At 56.6% G+C, this 12,101-nt stretch overlaps 2 protein-coding genes across 2 annotated transcripts in view; both read right to left on the reverse strand.

Moving 5' to 3' along the window:
* Positions 1 to 172: 172 nt before the first annotated feature.
* Positions 173 to 4,962, reverse strand: LOC113985158 (copine-5-like). The gene is made up of 6 exons (XM_039385928.1): positions 4,760 to 4,962; positions 2,974 to 3,014; positions 2,515 to 2,561; positions 1,140 to 1,243; positions 368 to 407; positions 173 to 253 (listed from the first exon to the last, which is right to left on the reverse strand). Exons 1-6 carry the CDS (start codon positions 4,840 to 4,842, stop codon positions 173 to 175), a joined length of 396 nt encoding a protein of 131 aa, XP_039241862.1. The 5' UTR covers positions 4,843 to 4,962.
* A 1,557-nt stretch (positions 4,963 to 6,519) lies between these two features.
* Positions 6,520 to 12,101, reverse strand: part of LOC113985152 (immunoglobulin like and fibronectin type III domain containing 1) — a 30,350-nt gene continuing 24,768 nt past the window's right edge. The window contains exons 20-23 of the mRNA XM_039385513.1: positions 10,846 to 11,041; positions 9,261 to 9,560; positions 8,459 to 8,785; positions 6,520 to 7,653 (exon numbers count right to left, since the gene is read on the reverse strand). Of these exons, the coding sequence (XP_039241447.1) occupies positions 7,640 to 7,653; positions 8,459 to 8,785; positions 9,261 to 9,560; positions 10,846 to 11,041 (837 nt within the window). The 3' untranslated portion in view covers positions 6,520 to 7,639. The remainder of the gene's footprint in view (positions 7,654 to 8,458; positions 8,786 to 9,260; positions 9,561 to 10,845; positions 11,042 to 12,101) is intronic.

Genomic DNA, 12,101 nt, shown 5'->3' on the forward strand with positions numbered 1-12,101 from the left:
ACATGGTGACATTGGGACAGGGGGACACGGTGACATGGGACAGGGGGACACGGTGACACTGGGACAGGGGGACATGGTGACACTGGGGACAGAGGGACATGGTGACACTGGGGACAGGGGGACACGGTGACACTGGGACAGGGGGACACGGTGACACTGGGGACAGGGGGTCTCACGTGAGGGGTCTCTCCAGGCGGCCGCCGGCAGCGCCCACGATCTCGCCCAGGGTGCAGAAGGCCTGGCCCAGGAAATCCTGGGGATTGGGGACACCAGGGGGTCACCAGGGTCACCAGGGGTCAGCAGGGGTCACTGGGGTCACCGGGGTGTCCCCGTCCTGGGGGAAGGTCATGGTGGGTCCTTCACTCACGTGCTTGGAGAGGTCGGGGCTCTTGGAGTCCACGTCGTACCTGGGGACACAGAGGACATGTGGGGACACAGGGGACATGTGGGGACACAGGGGACACAGGGGACATGTGGGGACACAGGGGACATGTGGGGACATGTGGGGACACAGGGGACACGTGGGGACATGTGGGGACACAGGGGACACAGGGGACATGTGGGGACATGTGGGGGCACAGGGGACACAGGGGACATGTGGGGACACAGGGGACACATGGGGACATGTGGGGACGGGGGGGACAGGGATGGGACACTGCAGGGGCTGTGCTGGGTTGACCCTCGGGTGACACTGGGGGTGACCTTGGGGGTGACATGGGAGTGCCGGGGGCACTGGAGGTAACATTGGGGTGGCCCTGGGGGTGACCCTGGGGGTGACCCTGGGGGTGACCCTGGGACCAGGGGGTGACACAGGGGTGACAATGGGGTGACCCTGGGGTGCCAAAGGCACGGGGGTGATCCTGGGTGACCCTGGGACAAGGGGTGACACAGGAGTGACAATGGGGTGACCCAGGGGCGCCCAGGGGTGTCACGGGCACCGGAGGTGACACTGGAGTGACCTGGGGGTGACACAGGAGTGACCTGCGGGTGTTGGGGGTGCTGGGGGTGCCAGTGGCACTGAGGGTGACACTGGGGTGACACTGGGGTGACCCGGGGGTGCCTGGGGTTGCCGAGGGCACTGGGGATGACACTGGGGTGACACTGGGGTGACACTGGGGTGACACTGGGGTGACACTCACAGGTCGAAGCGCAGGTTCTGCCGCTCCTCGAAGCAGAAATCCAGCACGAACTTCCGCAGGAAATCGGGATTCAGGGAATTGTCGATGACCTCGGTCCGGCCAAACTGGGGACAAGGGGACAGCGGGGGGGACAGGGGGACAGAGTGGGACAGGGGACATGGGGGGACAGCAGGGACAGAGGGGGGACAGGGGACTTGGAGACACAGGGACACAGAGACATGAGGACATGGGGACACAGGGACATGGGGACGTGGGGACGACATGGGGACGTGGGGATATGGAGACACGGGGACACAGGGACATGGGGACATGGGAATGGGGACCAGGAACACGGGGACACAGGGACATGGGGACATGTAGTTATGGGGACACAGGGACATGGGAACATGGGGACATGAGGACATGGAGGTGTGGGGTTGGGGACTTGGAGACAAGTTCATATGGGACGTGGGGATGAGGACATGGGGACATGGAGACAAGGGAATGGGGACCAGGAACATGGAGATGTGGGGATGGGGACATGGGACAGGGACATTGGGATATGGGGACATGAGGATATGGGGACACGGGGACGTGGAGACACAGGACACGTGCACAGGGGGTTGGGGACACAGGGACACGCTCACGGGGGTCGGGGCGTGTGGGCGGGGTGGGCGGGCGGGGGCGGGGGGGACACGCGGGGACAGGGGCGGGGGGGGGGGGCGGCCGCAGGTGCCGCTTTGTGCCTTCGGGGCTGCCCCTCCCCCCGCCCCGCCCCCAGCTCCTCACCCCGCAATTAACACCTGCCTAATTACGGGGGCGGCGCCACCCACGCTGATTGGCTGGCTGGACGTGTGCCCGCAGCTGATTGGTTGCCCCGTACCCCAAAACTCCCCAGGACGCTGATTGGCTGCCTGCCTGCACCCCAGGATGCTGATTGGCCTGCTCTGTGCACCCCAGGATGCTGATTGGTCGGCTGTGTGAACCCCATCGTGCTGATTGGTCGGCTCTGCGCATCCCAGGACACATTGCTTGTTGCCGATTGGCCAACTGTTTGGCACCCCAACACCTGATTGGCTGGTTGGCCAACACCCCGCCGTGCTGATTGGTCAGCACCCCAGAGATCTGATTGGCCGCGGGCTGGTGCCCAACATGCTGATTGGTCAGAACCTAGTCTGCTGATTGGCCGGCCTGTAGGCACCCCACATGCTGATTGGCTGTCTGGTTGGCGTGGCCGCTGCTGATTGGTCACTGCCCCGACACGCTGGTGATTGATTGGCCAGCCAGCACCCAAGGTGCTGATTGGTTGGTCGAGTGCCCCCCCATGCTCTGATTGGTTGTCCAAGTGCCCCCCAAGGTGCTGATTGGCCGCCCTCCCACCAATCAGGGCACTCACCTCCCGCCATTGGTGGCTGCCCGGGCGCTGCGTGTACAGCACACACACTGCGGGGAACGGGGGTCGGAGGGACCCAAAACACCCCCAACACCCCAAAATACACACCCCAAAACACCCCCTGGGACCCCAAAACACCCAAACCCACCCCAGAGCACCCTTAGGGACCCAAAAAACATCCCCAGGGATCCCCCCAAACACCCCCCAAACACACCCCATCCCGAGACACTGACACCCCCAGAGACCCCCCAGGGACCCCCAACACACCCCCAGGGACCCCCCAAAACCCCCCAGAGATCCTCCAACACCCCCAGAGATCCCCAAAACATCCCCAGAGACCCCTAAACCACCCCCAGAGACACCAACACCCTCCAGGGACCCCTAAACCACCCCCCAGAGACATCAACACCCTCCAGGGACCCCCAAAGCACCCCCTGAGCCCCCCCCGCCCACCCCACTCACGGGGGTCCGACTTGGAGAAGGTGTCCCGGTCTAGGAGCTGTCTGGGGGAGGGAGAGAGAGAGGGAGTGTGAGTGTGAGCTGAGTGTGAGTGTGAGAGTGCGAGTGTGAGGGTGTGAGAGTGTGTGTGATTGGAGTGTGAGTGAGTGTGAGGTAGAATGAGTGTGAGTGTGAGCAAGTGTGAGCATGAGAGTGTGAGTTAGAATGAGTGTGAGAGTGTGAGCTGAGTGTGAGTGTGAGCTGAGTGTGAGCTGAGTGTGAGTGTGAGACTGAGCTAGAATGACTGTGTGTGACTGTGATCTGAGTGTGTGTGTGTGATCAGTGTGAAGGTGAGCTGAGTGTGAGTGAGAGTATGAGGGGGTGTGTGTGCAATCTGAGTGTGTGTGTGAGAGAGAGTGTGGGTGTGAGCGTGATCAGTGAGTGTGAGTGAGAGGGAGTGTGAGAGTGTGATCTGAGTGTGTGAGTGTGAGATCTGAGTGTGAGTGGGAGGGTGTGTTGTGTGTGTGTGAGTGAATGTGAGTGAGTGTGATCTGAGTGTGAGTGTGAGATCTGAGTGTGAGTGGGAGGGTGTGTTGTGTGTGTGTGAGTGAGTGTGAGTGAGTGTGATCTGAGTGTGAGTGTGAGATCTGAGTGTGAGTGGGAGGGTGTGTTGTGTGTGTGTGAGTGAATGTGAGTGAGTGTGATCTGAGTGTGAGTGTGAGCTGGCTGTGCCCAGGGCTGTGCCCGGGGCTGTGTGTCCATGCCCAGGTGTGCCCCTGGGCACAGGGGGTGTTGGGGGGCACAGCCGGGTATTGGGGGGCACGTGTTGGGCTGCCATGCGTTGGGGGGCACAGCCGTGTGCCAGGACACCCCCGCAGGGCCCTGGGATGCAGAGAGGGGGCGTGGGGGGTGCAGGGGGCACTGGGGGGGGGTTAGGAGGTTCAGCCCCTCTGGGGGGGTCGGGCCCATGTCACCCCCCAGCCACCCGGTTTTGGCACTGCCCCCAGTGCCCCCAGTGCCACCTAGTACACCCAGTGCCCCCCAGTGCCCCCAGGGCCCCCCAGTGTCCCCCACTCGGCCCAGTGCCCCCCAGTACTCCCAGTGCCTCCCACTGCCTCCTAGTGCCCTCCAGTGCCTCCCAGTGTCTCCAGTGCCCCCCAGTACCCCCCACTCCGCCCAGTGCCCCCAGTGCTCCCCAGTTCCTCCCAGTGTCCCCCAGTGCCCTATAACGCCGGCTGTCCCTGCTCCCAGTGCCTCCCAGTGCTTCCCAGGGGATCCCAGTGCTTTCCAGCACCCTCCAAAGCCGACTCCCGCCGCTCCCAGTGCACCCCAGTGCCTCCCGGCGCCTCCCAGTACCCTCCAACGCTGGCTACGCCTGCACCCCAGTGCCTCCCAAGGGATCCCAGTGCCTCCCAAGGGATCCCAGTGCCTCCCAAGGGATCCCAGTGCCTCCCAGCACCCTCCAACGCCGGCTGCTGACGCTCCCCAGTGCCTCCCAGTGCCTCCCAGTGCCTCCTGGTGCACCCCAGGGGATTTCAGCGCCTCCCGGTGCATCCCAGCACCCTCCAGCGCCGGCTGCTGCCGCTCCCCAGTGCCATCCAGGGGATCCCAGTGCTTCCCAGTGCCTCCCAGCACCCTCCAACGCCACCTGCCGCTGCACCTCAACGCACCCCAGTGCCTCCCAGTGCCTCCCAGTGCATCCCAGTGCACCCCAGGAGATTTCAGTGCCTCCCGGTGCATCCCAGCACGCTCCAGTGCCAGCTACGCCCGCACTCCAGTACCTCCCAGTGCCTCCCAGTGCCCCCGGTACCTGCAGGACACGGTGATCTCCACGCGGGTGGCCGGGACGGGGCCGGGGCCGGTGCCCGGTTCCAGGGAGCCCAGGCCCGCCATGCCCCGGCTCCGCCGCTGCCCCGGCACCGGGATCGGGATCGGGATCGGCTCCGCCCCGGGACCGCCCCCGGCACCGCCCGCGGCTCCGGCCCCGACCCCGCACCGAGGGGCTGCCCCGGGGGCTCCTTCGGGACCGGCCCCCCGATCGCCGGCACCGCCCCGGGGATCGCCCCCAAATCCCCGGGATCGCCCCCAGATCCCCGGGATCGCCCCCGGGACCGCCCCCAAATCCCCGGCACCGCCCCCGGGATCGCTCCCGGATCCCCGGGATCGCCCCCAAATCCCCGGCACCGCCCCCGGGATCGCCCCCAGATCTCCGGGATTGCCCCCAAATCCCCGGCACCGCCCCCGGGATCGCCCCCGGATCCCCGGGATCGCCCCCGGCACCGCCCCCGGGGCCTCCTCCCCATCCCTGCTACCCCTTGGACTCCCGGTACCACCTCCGGTACCGCCCTAGGATCAGCCCCGGTACCGCCCCCGGATCACCCCCAGACCCCGGTACCGCCCGGGATCAGCCCCGGTACCGACCCCAGGATCACCCCCAGCCCCCGGTACCCCCCAAATGCCGGTACCACCCCCCCAACCACACCCCTGGACCTCAGGACCTGCCGGAACCCCGGGATCACCCCCAGCCCCCCGGTACTCCCTGGTACCCCCCGGTACCCCCCGGCTCACCCCCAGACCCATGGGCAGGAAGAGCTTTCTGCGAGGGCACCTTTTGTCTGGGAGGAACCTTCGTCCGTGTTCAGTTTTGGGGGTGGGACCGGCAGTTTCAGCGCAGGGCTCCAAAAGCAAACCCCGGCCCTTTCTCCCCTTTCTCCCAGGAGTGAAAGCCTGTCATTTTTGGCTGTCAGGTGCAGTTTGTGGCCACCCTGGGCACTCTGTGGGGACCTGGACCCTTCTGTCCTGGCACCTTCTGTCTGGGAGGAATCTTTGTCCGTGTTCAGTTTTGGGAGCCCCACATGGAATTTTAGTGTGTACGTTTAACTGCCCTATCCCGACCCACGAGTTGTTTTTTCCAGCTCACTCTCTCCCCTGTCTGGCTGGGAAGGGGAGGGATAGAGTGGCTGGGTGGGCACCTGGCCTCCAGCCAAGGTCAACCCACCACAAGTCCTTATATTTTGTAACTTTGAAATCCTTACCTAAACCCTGCTAAAAAAATAGAGGGTAAAAATTAAGGAGGTCAGCAACCTGTGCAGCTGGAGCTTGGATTAGTTTTGGAGACTGTTACACTCTAAAGAGGTAAATCAATAAATCCTGTAATGATAAGATATGAAGATACACTCTGGAGAGCTAAATCAATCAAAGATTAAGTGGAAGTTTAAGTTATCTTCACCTAAAAATTGATGTTGAGGTCTTGTAGCAATAAAATATGAAACTGTTTCAAAGATTGTTTAAGTAAAAGAAGTCTAGGTTACCTTTAACTAAAGATTAATGTAAGAATAAAATAATTGACTGTCAAGGAGGGGCTTGAGATGTTAAAGGGAGTAAAAGCTCACAAAATCCTTGTTTCAGTGGAGTGTTTATGGAAGAGTTATTCCCAACATTACAGGGCTTAACAGTATCAAGGTGTTGAGTTTGATTTCTTTGAATCAAGGTGTGAAAACTGCAGCAGACAGGGGCTGGCACTCAGGAGCTGGCCGGGCTGCCCCCTCCAAAACAAACACGTACTCGTGGTAGATTTTACTGAATTATGGTTTAATTTCAATAATCTCCAGTTTGTCTGTACAATGTTGTACAAAACGTAACCAAAGGGAAATTTCAGCCCCATGGGAGGGTTTGGTTGTCTGAGGATCCAGGGAATTGGAGTCTCTGATCTGTTCTCTCCTGTCTCCTGGATGCTGTCACAGCAGTACCTTTGGCTGTCACACCTCCCTGCACTCCCCAGAACATTTTGCTTTCCAGTCTCCCCCTCTCAGTGGTGGAATCCCCCCACCGTGGCAGGAGGTGTCTGCTGGTACCTCTTATTTCTGCTCAGACATGAAAGGTTTTTAAGGTCTTTTTGCACCAGGCAGAACCATCCCAGCGGTGCCACAGCCAGGGGCAGTGAGGGTGCAGAGCTGACACTGGGGTGGCAGTTCAGGGCTGGCACAGCCGTGGGGCTGCTCTGCTCACGCTGCCACAGCTGGGGCAGATGGGAATTCCAGTCCTCCCCAGCAGGGCATTTGCACTGTGAGTGCCACCTCCTCCATGCCAGCCTGGTCTGAGAGTTCAGCTCTCACCCAGATCAAAACGGGCAGGCAGACGTTCTTTTTAACAACATACTGAGCTGCCACTGGCAGTGCAAGACATGCAGAACTGCTTCTCCCAGAGTTAGGAAACCTGCTGAGAATCCAGTGGAATCCAAAGGGGTTGTTTTGGCTTAGAAAACCACATAGGAAAGGCCAACTCCAGGGATCTCTGGTGGCCAGAAATGTCCCTGTTGCAGCCTGACAGCAGGTGAGGGCTGTGCTGGGATGGTCTCTGCTGCCTGTGCTCTCCATGGAAAGTTTCATTTTGGCCAACTATTTTTCCTCTCATCTTCTGTGTTCCCAAAGCTTCTAATGTGTGTTTTAAAGGTTTAGTGGAAAGCCATGATCATTACAAAAATAAAAATACAATTCTCTTGAAACATTTTCCCCCTGATTTTGACTAAAACGCAGTGTCGTGTTCAAAATGCAATTACTGGGTGTGAAAAATAAACCCCTTGGGCTCCAGTGAACATCTGAAAATAAATGCACAGGCTTAGGATGGACCAGTCCTCACTGAAACCTTCTCATCCACAGAGCAGGGCAGGGATGTTCTCGGCAGGGTCAAGCTACAGGGCGGAGTCTGGAAATAAGAGAAAGAGAAGTGGTTCAGTGTTGTGATGAAGGAGATGATAAATAGCCTGAAAAGTCTCCCTGGAAAGGGGGAGCTGAAAACTTACAGGGCCAAAAAGACCAATGTCTGCAAAAGGATGACAGGGATGGTGCCTGTGGGTCCCTTCCAACTTGGAATATTCTGTGAAATCTGGGAAATCTGGGGGTTTAACTGACCCGTTTCTCCACTCGTGTCATCCCACCGAGGGGTTTTGCATTAAAAGGAAAATATTTGACTCAAAAGAAAGGATATTTCACTAGATACAATCACCAGCAATATTTATCCATAAGTCTGTCCATCCTTAGTCAATCCCACTTCTCCTCCATTCCCATCAGGATCCCAGTGGCCCTCACCATGTCCTCACCTTTCCTCCCTTCCCATTGCCTTTGGCCACCAAACCTTCCTTGTTCCCTCACTGCTCCCCCTCCACTTGCACATCTGCAGGATCTTTATTCTGCAGCTCCTGGACTGGGGATAAACCCAACCAAGATATTACCTCTTATCCAAGGAAAATGGGATTGTTCTTTCTAAAAAATTTGATCAGAGCCAAGCCAAGCCTCTGTCTCACATAGAAACCGAGTGTTTTTTTTCACATCTGCCTTTCAGTTTCTAGTTCTGTTCCACCCTTGATCACTAAAAAGGTAATCAGGACTTCAATAAAGCAGGAGGCTGCACTTGGCAGCAGGTAGAGCTGCACGGGATCATTTCTGGGGCCCTGGGCAGCAAGGACACCCCTTGGCATCCCCCAGGGGAGGAAGAGCACTGTGGATTTTACCTTTGATGGCGAGGAAGGCTCTGCTGGAGACACGACCCACTTCATTGGAGGCTTCCACCATGTATTCCCCTGCGTCCTGCTTGGTGACCCCCAGGATGACCAGGGAGCAGACTCCAAAGTCGTTTGTGCAGAAGTAGTTTGGATCCTTGGAGAGGTCTCTGTTGTCTTTGTACCAGGTGACTTTTGGGGGGGGGTGGCCCCCCACTGCACAGCTCATGTGACACTCACTGCCTGTCACCACCACGTGGGGCTTCAGCGGGACGAGGAACCTCGGGTGCTGGTTTTGGTTGACTCCCCTGTACCTCTGGGGTCTGACCCAGATCTCAGCTGTAAAAAACAAACAGCGACACACGAACACACCCTCAGGTCCAGCTCCCAGCAGGGAAGTTTGCAGGGCTGGTTTTCAGTCAGACACTCGGCTGCCAAGAGCCTGGAATTCCACACTGCAGTTCCCAGAGATCCCGTGCACTCATGGACTGTAACCTGTGCTGCTTCTCACGGGACCCTGGATTCACTTTGGAGCCACAAACTTTGGTTCCTGCAACACTTAATAGGTTTTTCCAGGAATCTGTTTTGTGGCAGATTGCCACAATATAAGGGCTGGGAGTGAAGGGACTCTCTGCACAATGTCCCTGCAGAAAGGACAAAACTGGAATTCCTCAGGGTACCTCTAGGCATTCCTGTTCTGGGCAACTAAACATTCCTAGGAGGAGGGACCCATTTCAGGATGGGGTGTTAGAAACAATAAAAGAAACCAAGCACGACAACACACACACAGAAACATCTGTAAAAGCTGTTTTACCCTTTGCTTTTCGAATCCTCCAAGGCTGCACGGTTTCAGATGGAGCACTGGCTCCCAGGCTATTCTTGGCCACCACCCTGAAGTAATAATCCCTGCCTGGGATCACGCTGGTGAACGTGAACTTGTTGTTGTAGAGCAGGTTCCCCACCACGCGCCACACGCCCTTCTGGGACTCCCGTTTCAGGACGGTGTAGTAGAGGTTCTTCTCCCACTTCTCAGATGCTGACGGTTCCCAGGTCACTGTCACTGTGTTGGGCACATTCTCTTCCAACCTCAGTGGTCCAGGAGGCTGTGGGATGTCTGTGACGGGAGGGCAAATAATGTCACAGGGGTAGGGACAGTGGCACAGTACAGAACCCTAAAAACTTGGAGTCTATCCCATGGGGGCTCAGTAAAGATCCCGATCATTGGAAGGGGCAAATTCGATTCCTTCTCCAGCCACACAAACACTTTTGCCATGAACTGAGCTGCTGCTGCAGAACATGGGCATTGCAGGGAGGAGAGGAGGGTGACAGAGCTGAGCTGCTGCTTCCCCTCCTGGAGACACAGCTCTGAGAGCTGATCCAGCTGGGGCTCCGTGTCCCACAGCCTGTGCTGACCCCCCTCAGGCTCTTCCAGAGAGCAGGAACTGCTCCTGGGGTTTGCAGTGTCTGTGTTTGGGACCTGGGCTGGCCCTTTCCAGCAGAGTCACTCTGGAAGTAGAGTTTTAGTCAGTGGATTGCTCTGTCCTGCAGACCAGTGATATCATGAAGTGTCCAGACTGAATCCCATGGAAAGTTGTTCCCCGGTTCTCCCTGTGCCTGAACGGCCAAACTGCACCACAGCTCACCCTGCCCAACTCAGCTTGGTGCCTGCTGCCTGTTCCCAGTAAATCACAGAATCCCAGACTGGTTTGGGTTGGAGGGACCTTAAAACTCATCTCATTCCACCCCTGCCATGGGCAGGGACACCTTCTGCTATCCCAGGTTGCTCCAACCTGGCCTTGGACACTTCCAGGGATGGGGCAGCCAAGTTTCTCTGGGCAACCTGTGCCAGGGCCTCCCCACCCTCACAGGGAGGAATTCCTTCCCAAAATCCCATCTATCCCTGCCCTCTGGCAGTGGGAAGCCATTCCCTGTGTCCTGTCCCTCCATCCCTTGTCCCCAGTCCCTCTCCAGCTCTCCTGGAGCCCCTTTAGGCCCTGGAAGGGGCTCCAAGGTCTCTCTGGAGCCTTCTCTTCTCCAGAGGAACCCCCCCAGCTCTCCCAGCCTGGCTCCAGAGCAGAGGGGCTCCAGCCCTTGGAGCATCCCTGTGGCCTCCTCTGGACTCTCCAGCAGCTCCACGTCCTTGTGCTGTTGTTCCCAGGGCTGGAGGCAGCTCTGCAGGGGGGTCTCACCTGAGGGGGCAGAGGGGCAGGATCCCCCTCCCCTGATGCCCACCATCCCTGTGGGACCAGCCCAGGGCACGGGGGGTTCTGGGCTGGGTCACGTCCAACCTCTCCCCCACCAACACCCCACGTCCTTCCCCTCGGGGCTGCTCCCAGTGCCTTCCCCCCAGCCTGGACTGAGGCTGGGAGTACCTGGTGCCCACGGAGGGCAGGAGTTACCTGTGATTTGCACCTGGAAGCTGAAGGTCTCTCTCTTGCCCAGCCCGTTGAGCAGTTCCACGCTGTAGCAGCCGCTGTCCCCGAGCTCGGCCGCCCCGATCAGCAGCCGGGTGGAGCCATCCTGGGTTTTTATGGCAGCCCGGTCGGGAAGGGGGAGCCCGTCCTTCAACCAGAGCACCGCCGGCTCGGGAGAGCCCTGGAAAGAACAGCACAGTCACAGCCCACCTGCTTCACCTCCAGAGCGCGTCTGTGCTTTCATTGTCTCATCCCAAAGATGCTCCTGCACCACACGGTAAAGTCACGTCCAGGACACGGACCCGAGATGGATCCAAGAGCCCTGACGTGCTCTGACCTTCCTTTGGAACTGTTTTCTGTCTCAGTGTCTTTAAAGATGTTTTTGCAGCAAAGTGTTCAGAACTATGTCAGCCAAAGTATTCTACATCAAGAACAGATGCCATCAGGAATTAATATTTTCTGGTTTTTAAAAGAAGATCTGCTGGGTTTGGAAAGAAAAAACATCCTCAAAGCCTTTATTTCCCTTGTGCCATCTTTGGTCTCAGTTGTCCCAGAGATCAGGAGAAAGGTCAGCATACATCATATATATGTATTATATTATATAATATTATATAATTATATATAGTTTTTTTATATAATATATAATAAATATATAATATATAATATCATACAATATAAATATTTTAATATATTATATAATATATTTTTATATTTAATGTATAATATCAATATATAATTAATATAAAATATAATATTAATTAAATCAATATATTAATATATTAATTAAAATTAATATATAATATTAATATATAGTGTAATATTAATATATATAATATATATTGTTTATTTAATATTTATATTTTATAATACTATTTATTCCTATATAATTATATATACTAGTAAAATTTATTTAATCAATTATAATATATAAATATAATATTACATATAAATGTTAACTAGAAATATATAATATAAAAATTAATGATTTTTAAAGTCTGGCAGAGCAGCAGCAGATGCTGAGAGCGTTGCTGAGGTTGGATGGACAGCTCTGTGCCTCGTTTGCAGAGGGTAATGAATGCCCACAACCTCGTAAAACACCGATGCCAACAAGCAACAGCTGAATTTGTGCCGCTGTTCTCGCCCAGAAAGCCCCCCCAGCACAGGCAGCCAAAGGCTTTGCCCGCTGTCTCGTAAACTGAATTCCATGGCGAGAAAACGGGGGCTCAGTTTTCACGTGTGCC

The sequence above is a fragment of the Pipra filicauda genome, unplaced genomic scaffold (genome assembly GCF_003945595.2).
Source record: "Pipra filicauda isolate LSUMZ 115617 unplaced genomic scaffold, ASM394559v2 scaffold1004_size98441_pilon, whole genome shotgun sequence".
Lineage (NCBI taxonomy): Eukaryota > Metazoa > Chordata > Aves > Passeriformes > Pipridae > Pipra > Pipra filicauda.